Source organism: Panthera tigris, chromosome F3 (genome assembly GCF_018350195.1).
Source record: "Panthera tigris isolate Pti1 chromosome F3, P.tigris_Pti1_mat1.1, whole genome shotgun sequence".
In the NCBI taxonomy this organism is placed as follows: Eukaryota; Metazoa; Chordata; class Mammalia; order Carnivora; family Felidae; genus Panthera; species Panthera tigris.
Window position 1 is genome coordinate 409,969 of NC_056678.1, and position 23,653 is coordinate 433,621.

At 42.0% G+C, this 23,653-nt stretch overlaps 1 protein-coding gene and 2 long non-coding RNA genes across 4 annotated transcripts in view; 2 read left to right on the forward strand and 1 right to left on the reverse strand.

Moving 5' to 3' along the window:
* Nucleotides 1-11,086, forward strand: part of LOC122235896 (ankyrin repeat domain-containing protein 26-like) — a 26,590-nt gene extending 15,504 nt beyond the window's left edge. The window contains exon 7 of the mRNA XM_042976436.1: nucleotides 10,824-11,086. Within this exon, the coding sequence (XP_042832370.1) occupies nucleotides 10,824-10,895 (72 nt within the window). The 3' untranslated portion in view covers nucleotides 10,896-11,086. The remainder of the gene's footprint in view (nucleotides 1-10,823) is intronic.
* Nucleotides 10,734-16,310, reverse strand: LOC122235901. Its single transcript, XR_006214019.1, has 3 exons — nucleotides 16,225-16,310; nucleotides 11,223-11,284; nucleotides 10,734-10,755 (listed from the first exon to the last, which is right to left on the reverse strand). It is a non-coding gene; the product is annotated as an uncharacterized LOC122235901 (long non-coding RNA).
* On the forward strand, nucleotides 15,293-21,918 carry LOC122235900. 2 transcript variants are annotated; one of them, XR_006214018.1, is made up of 5 exons: nucleotides 15,293-16,425; nucleotides 19,474-19,539; nucleotides 21,110-21,212; nucleotides 21,288-21,373; nucleotides 21,596-21,918. It is a non-coding gene; the product is annotated as an uncharacterized LOC122235900 (long non-coding RNA). The 2 variants fall into 2 exon arrangements; XR_006214017.1 differs by lacking the exon at nucleotides 21,110-21,212 and having other exon boundaries at nucleotides 21,596-21,916.
* Nucleotides 21,919-23,653: the final 1,735 nt, after the last annotated feature.

A 23,653-nucleotide genomic window follows, 5' to 3' on the forward strand; every position in this document is an offset into this window, starting at 1 on the left:
TTTTGTTGTATCTTTAGTTTTTATTTTTTTAAATTTGCATCCAAATTAGTTAGCATTTAGTGAAGCAATGATTTCAGGAGTAGATTCCTTAATGCCCTTACCCATTTAGCACATCCCCCCTCCCACAACCCCTCCAGCAACCCTCAGTTTGTTCTCCATATTTATGAGTCTCCTGTGTTTGTCCTCCTCCCTGTTTTTATATGATTTTTGTTTCCCTTCCCTTTTGTTCATCTGTTTTGTCTCTTAAAGTCCTCATACGAGGGAAGCCATATGATTTTTGTCTTTCTCCGACTAATTTCACTTAGCATAATATGCTCCAGTTCCATCCACGTAGTTGCAAATGGCAAGATTTCATTCTTTTTGATTGCCGAGTAATACTCCATGGAATGAATGTATATATATATATATATACACATATATATATATCTCACATCTATTTTTTTTTATTTTTTTTAACTTTTTACTCATTTTTGAGACAGGAAGAGACAGAGCGTGAACAGGGGAGGGTCAGAGAGAGGGAGACACAGAATCTGAAACAGGTCCAGGCTCTGAGCTGTCAGCACACAGCCCGATGTGGGGCTCGAACTCACAGACTGCAAGATCATGACTTGAGCCAAAGTCGGCTGCTTAACCGACTGAGCCACCCAGGCACCCCATACCACATCTTCTTTATCCATGCATCCATCGGTGGACAGTTGGGCTCTTTGCATACTGTGGCTATTGTTGAGAGTGTTGCTATAAACATGGCGGTGCATGTGTCCCTTCGAAACAGCACACCTGTATCCCTTGCATAAATGCCTAGTAGTGCAATTGCTGGGTCGTAGGGTAGGTCTATTTTTAGTTTTTTGAGGAAACTCCATACTTTTTTCCAGAGTGGCTGCACCAGCTTGCATTGCCACCATCAGTGGAAAAGAGATCCTCTTCTCTGCATCCTCACCAACATCTGTTGTTGCCTGAGTTGTTAATGTAAGCTTTTCTGACAGGCGCAAGGTGGTATCTCAGTGTGGTTTTGATTTGTATGGCCATCTGGATGTCTTCTTTGGAGCAGTGTGTATTCATGTCTTTTGCCCATTACTTCACTGGATTACTTGTGTTCTGGGTGTTCAGTTTGAGAAGTTCTTTGTAGATTTTGGATACTAACCCTTTATCTGATATGTCATTTGCAAATAAATACCTTCTCCCGTTCTGTCGGTTTCCTTTTAGTTTTGTTGATTGTTTCCTTCGCTGTGCACAAGCTTTTTATTTTAATGAGGTCCCCCTAGTTCATTTTTGCCTTTGTTTCCCTTGCCTCCAGAGACGTTTTGAATAAGATGCTGCTGCAGGCAAGATCAAAGAGGGTTTTGCCTGCTTTCTCCTTGAGATTTTGATAGCTTCCTGTCTTCCATTGAGGTCTTTCATCCATTGTGAGGTTATTTTTTGTGTAATGAACAACTTTTTATGTGAACATGTTTTGATTTCTCTTGGGTATATACCTATAAATACAGTTGCTGCTTCATATGGTAACTCTGCTAAATAAACCTTTTTTGTTTGTTTTTGTTTTGTTTTTTCAACCTTTTGAGGAGGGGCAGGCACCTGGGTGGCTCAGCCGGGTGCGTGGCCGGCTCTTGATTTCAGCTCAGGTCATGATCTCAGGGTTGTGGAATCAAGCCCTACATTGGGCTCTGCTCTGAGCATGGAGCCTGCTTGGGATTCTCTCCCTCCCTCTCCTCTGTCCCTCTACCCCACTTGTGCACTCTCTCTCAAATAAGTTTAGAACAATTGTTTTTCTAGTTTAACCTTTTGAGGAACTGCCAGACTGTTTGCAAAGTGGCAGCAACATTACATTTTCATCAGCAGTTTTTGAGAGTTCCCATTTTCCTGATTCTTGCCAATGTTTGTCATTATCTGTTGCTTTTATGATAGCAATTCTAGTGGGTATGAAATGGCATCTTGTGGTTTTTGGTTTGCATTTTCTTAGAACTAATGATGTTGAACATGTCTCTTTTATTTTTGAGAGAGACAGTGTGAGCAGGGGAGGGGCAGAGAGAGAGGGAGACACAGAATCTGAAACAGGCTCCAGGCTCCCAGCTGTCAGCACAGAGCCTGATGCAGGGTTCGAACCCACAAACCGTGAGATTGTGACCTGAGCCCAAGTCAGAAGCTTAACTGACTGAACCACCCAGCACCCCGAACATCTCCCTTTGAACGTGATTATTATCCATTTCTGTATCGTCTTTAAAGAACTAATCCATTCTTTTGCCCGTTTTTATATTGGATTGTCTTTTCATTATTGGAAGAGTTATTTAAATATCCTACATACAAATCCCTTAGCAGATATGGGATTTTCAGGTATTTTCTCCTATTTAGTCACTTGCCTATTCACTTTCTTGATGGTGATATTTGAAGCATAGTAGTTTTTAATTTTGATGAAGTAAACTTAATCTGCTTTTGTCTTTTGGTGTCATGTCCAAGAAATCATTGCCAAATCCAGTCACAAACATATACACGTAAGCTTTTTTCTAAGAGTTTTATCATTTTAGCTCTTAGATTTTAAGTTAATTTTGTATATATGCTATGGGGTAGAGGTCTGATTTTATTACTTTGCATGTGGATATCCATCTGTCCCAGTACCGTTTGCTACAAAGACTATTCTTATTCCATTTAATTGTCTGCCACCCTTGTGGAAAATCAGTTCACTATAATGTGAGAGTTTATTGTTATATTCTCAATGTTAATACATTGATCTATATGTCTGTCCTTATGCCAGTACCATATCAAATTTTATGAAAACTTATTCCTAGTTATCTTGCAAATTACCAGTCACTTGTGTAATAATAAAAAGTCAATGTAGTAGAACTTAACTTTGCTCCTATAGAGATTTTTGCTTCTTGAAGGACCCTTTCGCCAGCCTATGCCTTGCTGACCCCATGACTCAATGTGAAGTCAGGCTCAAAAAGATAATATGCTCTTTCTTTAGTGTGTTCAGACTTTTTATTTATTTATTTACTTATTTACTTACTTACTTATATATCTTTTTAGAGCATGCACAAGCAGGACAAGGGGGTGTGTGGGGAGAGAGAGAGAGAGAGAGAGGGAGAGGGAGAGAGAGAGAGAGAGAGGAGAGAGAATTTTTAGCAGGCTTCACACTTAGTGTGGAGGCTGACAGGGGTCTTGATCCCATGACCCTGGGATCATGACCTGAGAGGTTGAGGCTCAACTGACTGAGCCACCCAGGTTCCCCACCTGTGCAAACTTTTAGTGTCTCAGTCAGTGCTGCCCACTTTCATTTCCATCAAATCTTGGCCATAGGATGTCTTGACTCAGTCTACCGTTTACTTCATTATATTTTATTATCTCATTATAATGCATAGACTCATCCATAGTTTTCACCATCTAGGAAGGAAAAGATTAACTCTGGGCTATTCCTCTTTCCTGTTAAGCAATCTTGCTAATCCATCATCTTGCAGTTCACAATGAGATCCTCTTCTGACCTGGTTCTTGTGTGTAACACTGGTGTTAATCCCGTTCTTGGCACAGATCCTACATTCTTGGAAAACACAGTAGCCTGTATCCCCTTCTTTCACTTAAATAGAAAGATATGCATAGCTAGACGTTATAGCTCGGCATATAATTAATGGAATAAACATTACATCATTCAAATAATACAGCTGTACAAAGTGAGGTAGTATTAAGTTGATTTATCAGAAACAAATAGTAGATTGGTAATTTGAATGACAAAAAAATTTTTGAAGCCAACTTGTATGATATGGAGAAGGATTGTGGGACAACACAAAGATGAAATGGTCTTACCTCCCCACACAAACAAGGTTGGAGTAAGGTAAAGGAGAATGTGCAGTTGATTTAAGTAGTGCTAAAGGACAGTACATTTGTTTTGCTACTGAAAAGATGAAAAATGATTCCATAACAGTCTCTTTATTTCCTCACTGAGGAAAGGAGAATGAAGATTGAGTATTCAATGGATTAAAAAATACTCAAAGCTGCCTATTTCCTTTAATTGAAATCAGATCAAAGGCCCAATTTTGGTTATCAAATTGACTCTTTCTAGTTTTTCAACTATTGTGCTTCAAATCGTATGTCTGTGCTTCTACCTTAACTTGAGGGGAAATTCTAAAGAGGCATTCCTGCCTACTTGTAAGAATTGTTGAAATTGAAGGGAATCTTAGCAAAAGATCTTAGAGACAGGAAGATGGCAGAGGAGTAGGAGGACTCTAGGCTTGCCTCATCCCACGAATACAACTAGATAACAGTCAGCTCACCCTAAATACCCCAGAAATTTACCTGAAGACTGACAGAACAAACTCCACAACAAAAGGGAGAAAAGAGGCCACATCAAAGAAGGTCCTTGATGCAGAAGTGTCGCCTAGAAGAGAAACATACCCTGGCTGCTGCAGAGGGGAGGGAGTCGAGGTTGTGGGTAAGGATGAGAGAGAGGAACACACAGGGGAATGCACAAAGAGAACATATCCCCATACCCACTGGCTTGGAAAACAAGACGGGCTGTATTTCGTGAGTTCTTGCAACCAGTAGTGCTTAAAGTCTGGAGTTTTAAAGGGCACCCGGTTTAGATGGGTTAGAGTCCTGAGGTACTGCACTGTTCTTGGACAGAGGGCAGGCAAACAACGTGGGAGCATACAGCATGGATACAGTGGTCTGAAGAGTGCCTGGGGCACACAGTGGGTAGATTATTTGCTCTTCTCAGAGCACGACCCTCAGAGGCAAAGTTCAGAGAGACCTGTCTGTAGGAACAAAGCCGCTGGCTGGCACCATCTCCTTCTCCTGCCCCTCACCACAAACATAAAGCCGCCTGCAGGAAGCAGTGCATTGCTAACTCTGGTTACCTAACTTGCTTACACCAAACGCCACCCCCTTGCACTCTGGTGGAACTACCTTTCTCAATCACTCTTGCTTGAGTTCCAGCACAGCAGACCCCTCCCCCAGGAGACCAGGACAAATGCCTGCCCACACCACATCTCCCAACCAGAGAGTTTCCCTTGGCCTCAGTTCCAGTAGAGGTGGTGACAGGTCTCATTTCCTAAGCAGACCAGAACACACCTAGTTAAAACTCGCTATATTCAGGCCAGGGACCAAACACTCACCAGCCCAGGCAAGGAGAGCCTCTGCAGACGACTGGCCTGAAGGATAGCATAGCCAGAACACAACAGCAGAACACATGCAGCACACACTGGTGACACTCCCTGAAGTGCTAGACCCTGGGCATTACATGACGTCTTTTTCCTAATTCCATTACTTTCAGGAGCAGGTGACATAACTGGCTTCTCTCACACACAGAAGCTGGCAGATACTTAGACAAAATGAAAAGACAGAGGCATTTATCCCAAATGAAAGGACAGGATAAGGCCATGGCCAGAGACCTAAATGGGACAGATGTAAATAACACGCCTAATAGAGAATTTAAAACCATGATCATAAGGATATTCACTGGACTTGAGAAAAGAATGGAAGACATCAGAGGGACCCTTACCATAGACATAACAGAGTTCAAGAATCAGAGATGAAGAGTGCAGTAAAAATGAACAGCAAGCTGGAAGAAGCAGAGGAACAAATTAATGACCTAGAAGACAAATTAATGGAAAGCAGTGAAACTGAAGAAGACAAAGAAGAATTATCCAATGCAAGAATAGACTTAAGGCACTCAGTGACTCCGTCAAATGTAAAAACATTCATATGATAGGAGTCCCAGAAGAAAAAGACAGGGAGAAGGGGACAGATAATTGATTAGAAGACACAGCTGAAAAATTCCCTAATGTGGAGAAGAAAACGGACATCCAGATCCAGGAGGCACAGAGAACTTCCATCAAAGTCAACACCCAAGACATGTTGTAATTAAATTTGCAAAATATACTGCTAACATCTTCTTTTTTTTTAGTGTTTTGTTTTTTGGTTTTGCTTTTTTTTTTTTATTTCTGTGACAGAACGCAGACACAAGCAGGGGAGGGGCAGAGAGAGAGAGAGAGAGAGAGAGAATCCCAAGCACTCTCTGTGCTGTCAGTCCAGAGCCCACTGGAGGGCTTAAACCCACGAACTTCGAGGTCACGACTTGAGCTAAGATCAAGTCATGCTTAACCGACTGAGCCACACAGGCGCCCCACTGCTACAAATCTTAAAAGCAGCAAAACAAGTCATTCACTTCCAAGGGAAAACCCACAAGGCTAGCAGGAGATTTTTCAACAGAAACTTTGCAAGGCAGAAGGAAATGGCATGATATATTCAAAGTGCTGCATGAGAAAAATCTGCAGCCAAATATACTCTATCCAGTAAGGCTATCATTCATAATAGAAGGAGAGATAAAGAATTTCTCAGACAAACAAAAATGGAAGGAGTTTGTGACCACTAAATCAGCCTGTAAGAAATATTATCAGGGGCTCTGAGTGGAAAGGAGAGATCAAAAGTGACAGTATAAAGGCAGGAAATGTAAAACCAGTAAAAAAGTATATTTCTGTAAAAAAAAATCGTCAAGGAATGCCCCCAAAAAGGATATACAATATAATAGCTTATCAAAACATGGGGAGGAGAAAAAAAATGAGCTCTAACTTAAGTGACCATCAACTTAATATAGACTGCTACACGCAGAAGAGGTGATATACAAATTAATGCTTATCATATACCAAAACCCACTAATAACCATGCAAAGAATAAAGAGAAAGAAATCCAAATATATCATTAAAGCAAATTAGAAAGACATCAAAGGGAGAAAAACAATAAAGGATTTGAGAAAATCTCCAGAAACAACCACAAAACAAGTAGTAAAATGACAATAAATACATACCTGTCAATAATTACTTTGGATATAAATGGAATAAACACTCCAACCAAAAGACCTAGGGTGACAGGATGGATTAAAACAAGACCCATCTGTATGCTGCCTATAAAAACCTCATTTTAGACATAAAGGCACCTGCACATTGAAAGTGAGGGGATGCTTGCACTGTTGGTGGTAATGCAAACTGGTGCAGCCACTCTGGAAAACAGTGCGTAGGTTCCTGAAAACAATTGAAAATCGAACTACCTTACAACCCCTCAATAGCACTACTGGGAATTTATGCAAAGGATACAGGAGTGCTGATTCATAGGGGCACATGTACTCCAATGTCTCTAGCAGTGCTTTCAACAATAGCCAAATTGTGGAAAGAGCCTAAATGCCCATCAACGGATGAATGGAGAAAGAGATGTGGTTTATATATACACTGGAATACTACCTGGCAAGGAGAAAGAGTGAAATCGTGCTATCTCTTGCAATGTGGTTGGAACTGGAAGGTATTAGGCTACATGAAATAAGTCACAGAAAGACAGATATCATATGTTTTTGCTCTTATGTGGATCTTGAGAAACTTAACAGAAGACCGTGGGGGAAGGGAAGGGGAAAAATAGTTACAAACAGAGAAGGAGAGGGGCATACCATAGGAGACTCGAATGCAGAAAACAGAGGGTTGATCGGGGGCAGTGGGTGAGAAGGGAAAGTGGGTGGTGGGCATTGAGGAGGGCACTTGTTGGGATGAGCCCTGGGTGTTGTCTATAAGTGATGAACCACGGGAATCTACCCCCAAAACCAAGAGCACACTGTACACACTTTATTTTAGCCAAGTTGACAATAAATTCTGTTTAAAAAAATGAAAGCGAGGGGATGGAGAAAAATTTATCACGTTAAAAGAAAAAATATCGATACTTTTGTTAGACAAGAGTCCTTAAAACAAAGACTGTGGGACACCTGGGTGCCTCAGTCATTTGAGCGACCCGACTAGGTCTTGGCTCAGGTCATGATCTTATGGCTGGTGGCTTTGAGCCCCATGTTGGGCTCCAGGCTGACAGCATGGAGGCTGCTTGAAATTTTCTCTCCCCCTATGTCCCTCCCCAACTCTGTCTCTCTCAGAATAAATAAAAAACCCAAAACAAAGACTGTAGCAAGAACCAAAGAATGCTACTATATCATAATAAAGGGTACAATCCAATAGGAAGATCTAACAACTGTAAATATGCACCCACCATGAGAACACTCAAGTACATAAAACAAAAAACCAACATAAAGGAACTAATTGATAATAAGACAGTAATAGGGTACTTTAACACCCCATTTACATCAATAGATCTTAAAAAAATCACCAAAAAATACATCTTAACAGAAAATCACCAAAGAAACAGTGGCTTTGAGCCATACAGAGAAAGACAGATACCATATGTGTTCACTCTTATGTGGATCCTGAGAAACATAACGGGAACCCATGGGGGAGGGGAAGGAAATAAAAAGAGGTTAGAGTGGGAGAGAGCCAAAGCATAAGACACTCTTAAAAACTGAGAACAAACTGAGGGCTGATGGGGGGTGGGAGGGAGTGGAGGGTGGGTGATAGGTATTGAGGAGGGCACCTGTTGGGATGAGCACTGGGTGTCGTATGGAAACCAATTTGACAATAAATTTCATATATTAAAAAAAAAAAAAAAGAAACAATGGCTTTGAATGACAGAGCAGACCAGATTGGACTTAAGAGATTTTTTCAGAACGTTCCATCCCTAAAACAGAATACACGTTGTTTTCAAGTGTACATGGAATATTCTCAAGAATGGATCATAAAAACAGGCCTTAATTATTAAAAACAATACATGCAGGTTAGATAACGTGCTAGTACACTGGAATGGGTTAAGCAGGAAATACAAGAAGAAATTTAAAAAAATATGTGTATATAAATGGAAATGAAAAAACACTGCTCTGAAACCTTTGAGATGCTCAAACGTGGTCCTAAGAGGGAAGTACATAGTAATATACGCCTACTTCAAGAAGCAAGAAAAATTTCAAAAAACCTAACCTTACACCTAAAGGAGCTAGAAAAAGAACAACAAATGAAGCCTGAAGCCAACAGAAGAAAGCAAGTAATGATCAGAGCAGGGGGCCCTTGGGTGGCCTAACTGGTTAAGTGTCTGACTCTCAATTTTGGCTCAGGTCATGATCTCACAGTTGTGAGATCGAGCCCCGTGTTAGGCTCTCTGCTGGCGGCATGGAACCTGTCTGGGATTCTCTCTCTCCCTCCCTCCCTCTCTCTCTCTCTCTCTCTTTCTGCCCATCCCCCACTCATGTGTGGTCTCTCTCAACATGAAATTAAAAAAAGAGATTAAAGCAGAAATGAATGATAGACAAACAAAAAGATAAAACTAGAACAGATCAATGAAACCTAGAGCTGGTTCTTTGCAAAAATTAATAAAACTGATAAGGTGTTAGCCAGAGTAATCAAGAAAATAGAAAATACCAAAATAAATAAAACCACAAATATGAATAGAAATAAGAACCAACACCACAGAAATACAAACATTTATGAGAGAATATTGTGAAAAAATGTAAGCCAGCAAGTTGGACAACTTAGAAGAAATGAATAAATTCCTAGAAATATATAACTTACCAAACTAAAACAAGAAGAAATAGAAAATTTGAAAAAAATCAATAACCAGCCAGGAAACTGAATCAGGAATCAAAAAACTCTCAACAAACACAAGTCTAGGACCAGATGACTTCAGACGTAAATTTTAACATGTAAAGAAGAGCTAATCCAAAAAAAAAAAAAAAAAGGAAAAAGAAAGTTTATCCTGTCCTTTTCAACTTGTTCCAGAAAAACGTGAAGGGAAACTTCCCAATTCATTCTATGCCAGCTTTACCCTGATACCAAAACCAGATAAAGACACCACAAAGAGAATTACAGGCCAGCATCTCTGATGAACATGCAAAAATCTTCAACAAAATAAGCAAACTGAATCCAACAATACATTAAAAAATCATTCACCGGGGGCAGGGGCAGCTGGGTGGCTTAGTCAGGTAAGCATCCACCTTCAGCTCAGGTTACGATCTCATGGTCCGTCGGTTTGATCCCAGTGTCAGGCTCTGTTGACAGCTTGGACCCTGGAGCCTATTTCAGATTCTGTGTTTCCCTCTCTGTCCCTCCCCTCTTGTGCTCTTTCTCAAAAATAAACATTAAAAAAAATCATTCACTATAACCAAATGGGATTTATCCCTGGTTTGCAGGGGTGGTTCAATATTTGCAAGTCAATGAATGTGATACCTCATACCACATAATTTTCAAAAAAGCATAAAATCATATCATTGCAATAGATGCAGAGAAAGAATTTGACAAACTATAACATCCATTCATGATACAAACCTCAACAAAGTAGGCTTAGAGGAACCATACCTCAATATAATAAAGGCCATATATGGAAAATGAGCAGCTAATATGATCCTAACTGGGGAAAAACTGAGAGAAAAACTTCTTAGATCTTGCTTCTAGTTATCTGCTTCTTCTCATTAGCACCATTGGTTGTTAATAAATTAATCTTAACATTTATTACATCCTACTTTAATGGAGACCAATTTCTCCTATACAAGTTTAGGTGTCATCTCTTTTTTTACATCCACTTTGCAATTTATCATCTTTGTTTTTTTCTTAACAAACTCCCCAAAGGTTAGATTTCTTTTGTTCACAAATCTGTTAGGAAAAGTGTGGCCAGGACAGCTAGTCTCTGCCCCGCTCAGCTTCAGGTGGGGCAACTGAAAGGTTTGGGGCTGGATCCACTTGAAGATTGAAGGACGTAGGTCCTTCCCCCACTCACTAGCACCAGTCCTCCCAGGCCTCTGGAATTAGGGTAGCTCTCCAGAATAAAGACAATAACAATGCCCCACCTGCATCACCATCGACACATTTTTCTCAGCAAGAAACAGTTTCCAGGATACATACCTTTGTCCTGTGCTCCTACGGCCACCTGAATGTTAGGAAAGAAAACACCATCAGGGGGAGATGATGATATACCCTATTTGCACCTCTCTTCAGTTCTCTTTGCGTCTTGACCATACAAGATGGGACACAGCGGTTGAGTCAAAGGCCACAAAAGCAAATGAATAGGATGCCTGTCAGAAGTTGTTTCTCCTGGGGATGTTTCTCTCAAGACCACCGAGGGTGCCTGCTACGAAATTCTTCACCCAAGCAGGACAGATTGCTGCTGACGGAAAAGATCCTAGGACACTGTTTGTTACCAGGTTTGGCACTGCCAGTGGTGAATGTCCCCCTGACCTAGGTGACAGGTGGCAAGAGGCAACCACTCACCACTCTCCCCTTCAGGGAAAGTAACAATATCATCGAAAATGTACATTGTCATATTTACCACAGATGTTGATTTGAAACACTCTAACATAGCACTTGCGTTTCTCAGAGAAAGACAGGCAAGCTCACCTCAGCAACAACCTCGTACCTCCTTGCATGATTGGCCCGCAGTGTTTCCTCCTTAGGGTCACCTAGAAGGACATAGAATATATCTCAGTATATTGTTGGTGCTGCTCAAGAATAACTCAGGGAGTGTTCCTCATATGAACTTTGGCCAGAGCATACAGTGGCTTGGTTACCTGCATGGACTGAATGTTACTGCTGAGCCATGCTCAACTGTATTTCTTGAAGTGTGCAGCATGAGGAGTTTTTTGCGAGTGTAGACCTTTGTTATGTGCAGTGTCAGTGGTACGTGTCTCCTGGGGAAACACATCTCTCCTCTCTCTCTCACCTGTCTCTCTCTCTCTTAGGAGTGTGTCTCATTCTCTTTGTGTGCTTCCCTGTCGCTCACTTTTTGCCTGTCTCAAACACACACACACACACACACAGCACAGTGAATACATTGTCTTCTCACACTGTCAACATAGACACAGGTATTCCCCTCGGAAATCTGTCTTTTCTTCACACCCTCAAGCCTCTGTCCTGCAAGGAACCTGGGTTCAGGGTAACTTGCACACTGATTCCAGCAGGAATGCCCGATCTTCCTGACCATATTAATCATTTCATCAGTTGGTTAAGTGTCCCACTCTTGATTTCGACCCAGGTCATGATCTCAAGGTGTCTGCGATCAAATCCATGACTGGGATTCCACCCTGCTCCCTCAATCAATCAATCCATCAATCAATCAATGACCTTTTAAAAGTTGCCCAACAGAGTATGTAAACTGATGCAGTGAATATGAAAAAACAATATGGAAGTGCTTCAAGACATTTAAAACAGAAGTACCATTTGATCCAGCAATCCCACTTTGGGCTAACACATCCAAAAGTGTTCAAATCTGGTCTTCTGAATGATCCCTACACTCCCTTGTTCTGCATTCACAAAAGCTAATATAGCGAAACAACTGAAGGTCCATTGATGATCAAATGCACAAAGACAATGTGGTGTGTCCATACAATGGGTGACTATTCAGCCTTAAAAAGGAAGGAAATCCTGTCATTTGTGACAACACGGATGGCCCTGGGGGACTTGGTGTTAAGCGAAATAAGCCAGACACAGAAAGACAAATACTGCAGGATGACACTTACATGTGGAACCTAAAATAGTCAAATGCATAGGAACAGAGAATAGAATAGGGGCTGGAGGGAGGGGAAAGGGAGGCAATGTTGGTGTTCAGGGCACCAAGTTTCATTTATACAAAAGAACTCAGTTCTGGAAACCTACCTTGCAGCATAGGGCCTGTGATGAACTGCTTGAAAATCAGTAAGAGTGAGTTTGTAGGTTGAGTACCCTTACCACAAAAGACACAGAAGAAAAGCTCCAACAGACACTGTGTGGGCAAATACCTTTATCTGGGTGAGACAGGATAGAAATCAGAGCAATCGAGTCATTGAGAGCATGGGGTTGGTGCCTGTTGGGCTGTGCCTAAGTTCCCTGTACTGCACAATGAAAGCTTTCTTAGGGGCTGCTTATTAGTCTTATGGTATGAAGTTGAAAGTGATTAAATGCAGGAAAAGTCTTCAGAAAAAAATGACCGATGGTTCAGAAGCAGTGTGTAAGTGTTCAGTCACTAAAAGTCCGGAACATTAACCTAAACACTTGGTAGTGGTTGAATCTAGAGTGGGGACTTGGATGGCTACAGGACAAAGGAGGATGGAAGCTTCCTTTCCATCCTGTCCATGGCTAGGATGCTTTACAGCTCATGGGGAAGTCCTGTTACCGCCTCCTGGGATCCCCATATCAACCCCGTGGGGCAGAGAGGGCAGGGCCTGTGACCCATATTTTCTGTGAGAGATTAAGTGACTCAGCAAGATTCACTATTCTGAAGAGTGGGAGGTCCAGGATAGGAATGTAGATGTTGCCCGGGGACAGAGATCCCTGAAAATCTGGGACCTTCCCAGGGCACCTGAGATCATGCCTTGAACCCCTGAGCCAGGGGCTCCCCCAGTCTCTTTATCAAATCTTCCTCCCCAAGGTCTCTGTGGAAGACAGTTGATGCCCTGGAGGAGGTGCCTAAGCTAGGAGAAAAGTGCAAATCCTAACTCGGCCTCCCACCTCTAGGTTTCAACCCCTGACCCAAGGCCCAATGCAGTTACCACCAAGTGAAGCCCTTCTGAAGGAGCAGGCGAAGCCCAACAGTGGCCATCCTCACCCGGCGTCCACACTACCAGGGCTCTCACAAGGAGCCTTCCCCAATGGCCACTTGGCCACCTTCAGTGGCCAGTGGTCTGCCCAGCTCCCAAGCTGACTCTGAAGCCACGACATTCCAAACCAACTGTCACATGACGGCTCTGCCCAGAATTAGCTTCCCTTCAGTTGACTAAGCCTGGCTGAGCAGCTACTGTGAATTAACTGCGAAATTGGCCCATCGGGCTGGTGCTTTGATGGTTTATTGAATGTAGGCTGGGACACTTAACGTGGCACTGACTATCGGTCTGTGGAACCATCTGAGCAGCCAGGACTAAGGCCTGGCTGGTGAAGGGCAGGGGCTGTACTGGCTCTGAGTGGGCCCCTTCCCAGTTCCTCCTCCTTCCCCAAAATCTGATCTCTACGGACTCCTCATCCTTCTTGAGACCCTGCAGTGGCAGGGGCCCATGTCCCATCTCCTTTTAGATGGACCCCTCCATACCCACGGCCTGCAGAAGCCTCCTCCCCCTCCACCGCCATGACTCTCCCTAAGGATCACCCGGACCTGCATTGATCTTTCATCTGCTGTTTACTGTTTTGCAGGTGATTATAACCAGCCCTTTACTGAGAGACTAGATTCAAATCTAGGCACAGCAGTCTGTGTTAGTTAATCATAAATCCTTTGTTATGAAGCTCAGCAATGATTCACAAATTGTGCATAAGGAAAGCCCACCATTGAAAACCAAACAGTATTATTAATTATGTGCTATTTTTCTTCTCGTCTTGCCTTGCGATGCTACCCGGATATATATTCATTAAGCATGTCAGCTATTGGCTTTCATTTACTAGCAAGCAATGGGATAGTTCATTAAGGAGCAAAGGCCCCACTGGAGCATGGGTGAGAGTGTCTAAACGAGGAGGATGGACACCGGGCTAGTAATCAAATGTTTGAGTTCTTATTGGTCACGGTCCCTACAGTGTGTAGTTCTTGGGAATCAAGCTGTTTTTAGGGCTCATGCTGATAATGTTACCGAATATACTACATTATGTCCCTGAATCTTTTTTCCTGAATGAGTCTTCACACACCACATGCAACGGGGCCTGAACTCATCACCCAGGGAGCAAGAGATGCATGCCCCAGCAGCTGAGTAAAGCACCAGCCCGTTATGTTCCCGATTCTTATCAGATTTGTGCCGTGTCCTGAAGAATGACCACACCATGAAACTGACTGAGCAGGCGCTGACCAGTTCTCTAACTCAGCTGTACAAGGGAGCAGCAATGAGGGTGATGGCACAAGGTTCATTGTGAATTGGTACTTTGAGGCTTCATTTTCGTTGTCTCATGGGTAGGCTCACAGAACTTCAGCATTACTAGGACTCACTCGTATTGACCATGCCATCCAACACCTCTAAAGGATCTCTTCAGTCCTTACTGGACTCAGGCCAAGTGCTGAGGAGTAGCTCAGCACTGGCAGAATTTGACCAGGTTTTCCTAACTTGTGCCTCCAAACTTGCAGAATCTTTGAACTGACCAGAACCATGTAAGATTTCTAGATCCTTTTCATATTAGTGACTACGGCAAGTTCTATAATAATCTGCCTTGAGAGTTTCCCTGGGCTATGGGACCACAGAGACTACCTCATAATAATAGACAGCATGTGGGATTTTCCTTGGTCCAGGTGATTCCTGATATACACACAGATGCTGGAACTCCTTTGCACAGCCAGTGATCCCATGGCTAAGTAGAAGTGCAGTTCAGTAGTTAAAGCACGAGCATTGGGACTACAGGCCTGGGTTCACATCCTGACTCTTAGGAGTTCATGCTCCTGGACACAAGAATCTCTGTGCCTCAGTTTCTCCTCCTGAGAAGTAGGAAGAGTAACAAACCATCACATATGTTTGTGACGGCATTGAATGAATTATTGCATGCAAAGTGTGCGGTGTATGACAAGTGGTCAGAAAGATTCATTAGAGGAGATAGATCTTAAATGAGACCTTACGATTTTGCAGGTTCCAGAGGTGGATTCAAACCTGGGACTCTGAGTTCCCAGACCATCGTTCTATGACACACAGCTGCTTTGCTTTGCCTAAAGCTATCATTTTACCTCAACATAATTTAGTTTTGACAGAATCAGAGGCATCAAAAAAAAAAAAAAAAAGGAACACAAAAGAAAAGAAAAAAGAAAAAAAAAAGCTGTTGGTGACCCCTGGATCCCACTCTCTGTGGCCCTTGACCAGAAATATTCATGATTGTTCTCCAGAGTGATCCAATGTATACAGTGTAATTCTGGATGACACCCAAAGGATAAAAGTAAATGTGTGTTTGGGGGCCACAAATTGTTGGAACTCTCATATTGTTAGGGTCTCTCTTGGACAACTCTTTATGTGAATGAAGGAACACATCTCCCCAAATACTGAACCCAGTACCCATTTTTGGTATAAAGATTATAGGGAAAGCATGTTAAAAACAATGATGGATACCTTCCATATCAACCATTCTGGATTCACTCTACATTTCTGTAATGAATAATTTGAATACATACTTTTGGAGTTTTAAAAGATCCTACATTACAATAGACATTGCCATATGTTTTCTCCTAGGAATACCTAGTGGTGACAAGAAAGGGGTGCAGGATATAGGCCACTTTTCTCAATGGAGAAAAAATATCAAGAGAGCTATCTTGATAGAATAACCGAAAATCAAGAGATAAAACAAAACTATAAAACATATTCATCACTCCGAACGACCAGATAGAGGAGATTTTAAACCATGGAAAAATATTTTGAGCAACAGCTAACTGTCCAGTTAGCAGCAGACAGTGTTAAGAAGATCTTTATGAACATACCACGGCAGCAACAAATCAGATTGCCCATCTTCGAAGATGCTAGGTACAGATCTGAGAACTCACTCGCTATCAGATTTGAACTGCTCAGCTCAGAGACTGGCAGTTGGAAAAACGGGCATCTTACATCATTTCATCGCCATGGCAACAGAGCTTTCATGGGGAATGCAGGTGCACACCGTCCAACGTCTGCTGTGTGGACAGGTGCGTCTTTCCAGAGACAGGGGCACCATTGGAGATTAAGTGCTTGTGTTTCAAAAGCTGAATCCTGGTCTCACACATTGTCATTCTCTGGTTTGAAAATAAATTACATGAAGGGAAATGACCTGACCCCTCCAACACCAATTATAATAACTAGTCAAAATTGCAGGGTGAAGAGGGAAAAAGAGAATATTGTGAGAAGAAAGAGAGGTCCCATTTTTTTATTTGCAACACAATCCATACCCATTTCTACCAACCTCAGTCCCAGGACACCTCTAGAACGAAGTTTAAATTTTGTCCCAGATGAAATATTAGAAGTAATCATTATATCTTAAAGTAATTTAGTCAAGTTATAGACCCATTAATTATAAACACAATTTGATGTAGAGTAATTACATAGAAGGCATATTTATTTTCTTAGCAAAGGTGTGGGACAAGGAGTTTACCTTTAGCTCTTCACTGAAACACACATGCCTGTGTTTTTGATAAAAAACTAACAGCTACATTAATTACATGTTTTTTCTCTACCAAATTAGTCTAGAAGTTTAGAATCAGGGATGGTACATATAGAAAAAGTCATAAAATGAAAAATAGTCATTAAAATAATATTTACATTAAGAAAATATAATAAAAAGAAAAATTTCAACTAAAACTAAGGGAAAATTTTCTTGTGTCAATATGGGAAAGGTGAACAGAAATGTTATCGTGTTCTTTTTGAATGGTAGAATCAGACTTCTATTAATTTTATACGTTCTAAATCTTAAGATTTTCTACTCTGCCGTTGTATGTATGTTTTAATCAGAAAAACAATAGGAAAGGTATTAAATTAATATAGATTTTATAAAGGTATAAAATTAAGTAATAAAGATATGTATTTACATTGCAAAAAAAGAAAAAAAATGTCCAGGGCTTTGAGCTGAGATGCAAGGAGGACCCAGACTTAGCAGGATCCCCCGTTCTGTCTGCATGTACTACCTGGCTTAGACATGAACCCAGGACAAGGGTGACTTTCAGGATTCCAACAGGGCCCAATTCTCCACCTTCCAGGTCACTGTTCTCTGATAAAAATTATGCAAAGCACATACATAGTTTTGGCTTTGCCAGTAAACACACTGGAAAAAGGAAAATCAAAAACAGTAAAACAGTGAAGCTAATGTGAGTAATATATTTTTGATCCAATACATCCAAAATGTTAAGATTTCCACTGTGACACATGAAACGTGACCACATTTCAAGGGCTCGAGAGCCGCTCAGAGCTGGTTGCTACCGTAGAGGAGAGTGGAGATAGAGATCATTCACAGCACAGCAGTAGAGTGGACGGTACTGTTCAGGATCTCCTAGGCTATACTTTAGGAACATAATGAAATAATCCACTTTGTCAGACTGAGTACTGAGAATCACATCTCTGCCTGGAATCTCCAGACCCAGAGTCAGTGTGTGACAAAACCACATCCGTGTTGCCAGGCATGGATTGGATGGTCGGCACTCAGTAATGGTTTAATCATCTAAATTCTCCATCTTGCTATCTCCTTAGCCATCTTCTTTAAAATGTGAGAAACCAATTAATTTAATGAATGTATAGGAATCATTTAAATTACCTAAAAGAATTCAGCGCTCCCCTCACCTCCCCTTGAATCCTGGCCTCCAGACTTACATTGGAGTTTCTCTCTCTCACTCACTGTATTCACACCCTCTCAATGCCCCATTAGTCCAATATTACTGTTACTTAATTCAGGTACATACTAGATTATTGTACCTGGAGAGAGTACCTTCCCAGTTCTCTGGGACACATGATATTGGCTTCTGGTGGTCCCCAATCAGGGAGAAACTGGGCCCCCAGGGGACATCTGGCAAATTCTGGCTCCGTTTAAGGTTGTCAACAGTGGGGAAGGCACGGCTGGCATTTGGCAGGCTGAGGCCAGGGATGCAGCTAAACATTTTGCAAGGCATCCTGCAGCTCCTCACAAGACTTACGTTGCGTAAAATGTCAACAGAGCCCAGTTTAAGAAACCTTGTCTTAAGCCAGGTCTATTAAGTGTGGAGTGTGTGACTCTTGATCTCGGAGTCGTGAGGTTGAGCCCCAAATGGGTGCAGAGATTACTTGAAAGGAAAATTAAAAAAAAAAAAGTTAAGGTTTATTTATTTTTGGGAGGCAGAGAGACAGAGTAGGGGAGGGGCAGAGAGAGAGAGGGAGACACAAAATCCAAAGCAGGCTCCAGGCTCTGAGCCAGTCAGCACAGAGCCCGACACACGGCTCAGACTCACAAAGCGCGGGATCATGAGCTGGGCCGAAGTCGGATGCTCAACTGACTGAGCCACCCAGGCGCCCCAAACGTAAAATTTTTTTAATGTTTACTTGTTTTTGAGAGGGACACAGACAGACAGAGTGTGAGTGGGGGAGGGGCAGAGAGAGAGGGAGAACACAGAATCCTAAGCAGGCTCCAGGCTCTGAGCTGTCAGCACAGAGCTGATGTGGGGCTTGAACGTGTAAAACAACAAATCATGACCTGAGCCAAAGTTGGATGCTTAACTGACTGAGCTACCCAGGGGCCCTGTTAAAAACTAAAATGTTTTAATGAAATGTAACAATCATTGCTTCGAGAAGTGTACTCTAAAAGCTCACTCCGGGGACACCATCATTTCTCCCCAGATATTTCTCTCTGTGATTGCAAATATGTGTTTTCAAGGATTTGTGAAGCAAACTGGAGTGTGTGCAAAATGACAGGAAATTGGACAACGTTTCTGTTTTGAAACTTCTGCTACCGACTGTAACAGAAATGAGACTACTAATGTTACACTAAATCCTATCCTGCATCTTCTATCTAAACTAACATTCACATCAAAACTATTATTGATTAGCCATTTCACAGCATTTCCATCCCTTGGTAATCCTAGTAAAGTGTATGAGGTTTAAATCTGTGGGTGGCTGACAAAGGTGTGAACTCAGAGCATTTATAGTCCATTTAGAACAATGTCTCTCAAAGTCAAAAACAACCACCACTTCTCGATATTGGCATTGTATGAGTTTCATGTTTGCTTTCCTTTGTTCAGCTCAAGTTTGGACATGTGTGAAAATGTACAAGAAGCACGAGAATTGAGAAGCGCTTGACTCCTGAGGTAGGAACTTAGAAATAATTCTTAGATAATCTTAATATTTCCCCTTCTTGATGTCGTGCCACAATTCAGGGAAGTTTCCTTTGCTTTATTCTTTACATAGTGTGCAATCAAGGTTTCTCCCTTCCATTATGTTCTGTTGTTTGTATTACTCCTAGATAACCAGGAAAGTGTAGGGAGAAGCAAGGTCAGGAGACAATGTATGGGAAGTCTGATGGATTTCAAAGCATTAAGTCATAGATCAATCCAAGAGTCACTATTTGTTGTCTACTTTTCTCCTTGTATTTGATATCCAAAATCAAGACCACAGGCCCAGCTCTCTTCTAAATTTGTGTCATTAAAGAAAATTTAAGACCACACCCTCTATCAGAAGCCCCCCCCCACCCCCGCAAGTTGTCCTGGGAGAGCAAAGTACAAACATCATTTGTCTTGGGACAAAAGGAAAGGTTTCTACAGGTAGGAACAATTGAGGGGACATTGGGTGTAGCGGAGTTTGGCCACACAGTAAGGATGGATCAAAGTTCCCCGGGAAATGGGAAGGCTGAACACGTACCTACGAATTGAAACGGCTACAGTTTTGAATCGTCCTGTGAAGAAGCAGGGGGTGAGGCTACCCCTGGTTATCAGGAGACAGAAATGCTTACTGAACGGAGCAACTGCAGGATCAGGTGGGTGTTTGCCTTCCGGTGGGCATTTCAGAAGGTAAGAGTGGATGCCTTCAGCCTGCATGAGGCCAGGAACAGGGAAGTGCTTCCATCGTCTTTGACATAGCTCCCCCTAGCGGCCAGCCGTGTTTACTACCACTCGGTTCACCCAACCTTCTTCGGGTGTCTGCCAAAGTCACTCAAGAACTACAATCCCTCCGCTTTCCTACAGTTGAAGAATAAAGACCCAAATAAGTGAGACACAACACAAACTTCTCAAATTTCATCGACAGATCACTAATAAAGATATTTAAAATGCGTGTAATTTACCAATTGTTGTTATGACCTTCCCATATTTTGAAGCTCAAATCTGTTTAAAATATGCTTCGTGGGCTTTGATACACCGATAATCTTATATTTTACTGTGCAGGAAAACGTGATGGCAGTAAGAGATTTCTACTTTCTAGTCACTGGGTGGCAATAAAATCAAAGTGAAGAATTTATCTCCTAGGAGTGGAACCACGCACAGCCAGTTTCCTTCCCCTCCTCAGCTTGGTACCCCACGGTTCCTCAAAACTAGGTTCTGGGCCCACATGTTTCAAATCGTTGCGCTAACGTGAGTGAGAATTCATATCCTATGGAAGCTAAGTGTATTAAGTAGTAACCCAGAAGGTTTTAATTTTAAACAGTGAGTCAAATTGAAATGGGAATTTTATGACACATTATGTGCTTGACAGATGAAGCATATTTGTGTAAGCAACATAACTATGGAGTATTGTATAGAGAGAGTAATAGTAATGAAATTAAATATTCATGTCTGGTTTTGTCCACAAGACAAGGAAAACGTGATATTTATTGACCACAGATAATTCTTCACCTTTATCAATCCTCGTATTCAAAATGTCTGAAACTGCTATTTCTTTTGAAAGTTCGGTTCCATGTGGAATAAAAACACATGTGGCACCATTTCTGTCATCAGGACATCTCAGTCCTCCCAGAATTAAATTAAAACATAATCGGATGATGAAATAGGTGAGTCCTGGTATGGTAGGGTGGCAAGAGGACCCTTTAACATAAGGAGCCCCTTCTGAATCAATCTCATTTCAGAACTGAGCCCCCTTTGAAAGAGGTTGGAAACCAGAGAAGAATCTCCTAGAGGAGGAGTCCACGCTTCTGCAACCTCCTTTTTGCTGGTCAGTGTTCTACAGAAGGCACATGGGAGATGGCAAAGTGCAGGGAACGAATCCTTCTATGAATACAGCAAGTGTTATGGAGGCCACCTCCATCACAAACACAGTGTGTGCCCCTAGGGACACTGTATACGCCTGGGCTTTCTGTTCTAGGAGCTGTGGGTGGGAGTAGATTGTCAGCACCCAGGCTTGAGAGATGACATATTCTTTCTTTTCCCTGAACAGATCATGACTTGGACTGTTGTACGAGATGTTGAATTGAGTTTCTCCCATTGATTGGTTCAACCTCTCAGCTGCTGCTGTGGGTCTGAGCCACGGCCAGGTTGGAGTGGTTCTGCGAGTTGGGAGGATCTCTCAGCCTAGACTGGCAATCGCAGGCAGAAATAGAATGGGACCCACCCATGTCAACTACAGATTGTCTAGTAGCTCTATGGTAAAAAGAAACAAGTCAAAAATCAAATCATTGTAATGGGCAAAATGGTACCACTTCAACGTGTATTTGATTTCAAAAATACATTGTTTTTAAAACCTCAACAAGAAAGTTGTTTCTTCTTCTTCTTCATTCTTCTTCTTCTTCATTCTTATTCTTCTTCATTCTTCTTCTTCATTCTTATTCTGTCCTCAGAATCAGTGTGCATGTCACACTCAGAGCACGGCTCAATTCAGAGGAGCTGAATTCCAGGGCCTCGATTTCCACAGGCGGTTGGTGGCTACAGTATTGGACACTCCAGGTCTGGTCTATTTTCCAGCTCAGGTCACAGCTGAATGACCAACTGAGTCTTTAATTCTACTTAGCATCTCAAACATCAGAAGAGCAGCACCAAGAGTGACTTATGTTTATATTTGTAGTGCATGGCATTTCCTAGTAGAGGGAGGACACTTAGTAGGTACGTGACATGTCTATGCAAGCAAAGAGGATAAAACCCCACGCAGTCCTGTTCCTTTAGGTCCTTAGGAAACTCTACTACCATGCTCATTTTCCCACAGAGAGTGAGTATGGCTGAACATTTTAAAGAAGGAAGGAGATATCTCATCTGCCTCAGTTATCTTGAAAAACCCATGTTCCTGGCACAAAAACAGACACATAGACCAATGGAATAGAATAGAAACCCCAGAACTAGACCCACAAACATATGGCCAACTAATCTTTGACAAAGCAGGAAAGAACATCCAATGGAAAAAAGACAGTCTCTTTAACAAATGGTGCTGGGAGAACTGGACAGCAACAAGCAGAAGGTTGAAACTAGACCACTTTCTCCCACCATTCACAAAAATAAACTCAAAATGGATAAAGGACCTGAATGTGAGACAGGAAACCATCAAAAGCCTAGAGGAGAAAGCAGGAAAAGACCTCTCTGACCTCAGCCATTGCAATTTCTTACTCGGCACATCCCCAAAGGCAAGGGAATTAAAAGCAAAAATGAATCACTGGGACCTTATGAAGATAAAAAGCTTCTGCACTGCAAAGGAAACAACCAACAAAACTAAAAGGCAACCAACAGAATGGGAAAAGATATTTGCAAATGACATATCGGACAAAGGGCTAGTATCCAAAATCTATAAAGAGCTCACCAAACTCCACACCCGAAAAACAAATAACCCAGTGAAGAAATGGGCAGAAAACATGAATAGACACTTCTCTAAAGAGGACATCCAGATGGCCAACAGGCACATGAAAAGATGCTCAACGTCGCTCCTTATCAGGGAAATACAAACCAAAACCACACTCAGATATCACCTCACGCCAGTCAGAGTCGCCAAAATGAACAAATCAGGAGACTATAGATGCTGGAGAGGATGTGGAGAAACGGGAACCCTCTTGCACTGTTGGTGGGAATGCAAATTGGTGCAGCCACTCTGGAAAACAGTGTGGAGGTTCCTCAGAAAATTAAAAATAGACCTACCCTATGACCCAGAAATAGCACTGCTAGGAATTCACCCAAGGGATACAGGAGTACTGATGCATACGGGCACTTGTACCCCAATGTTTATAGCAGCACTCTCAACAATAGCCAAATTATGGAAAGAGCCTAAATGTCCATCAACTGATGAATGGATAAAGAAATTGTGGTTTATATACACAAGTATATACAGGAGTACTACAGGGCAATGAGAAAGAACGAAATATGGCCCTTTGTAGCAACGTGGATGGAACTGGAGAGTGTGATGCTAAGTGAAATAAGCCATACAGAGAAAGACAGATACCATATGTTTTCACTCTTATGTGGATCCTGAGAAACTTAACAGAAACCCATGGGGGAGGGGAAGGAAAAAAAAAAAAAG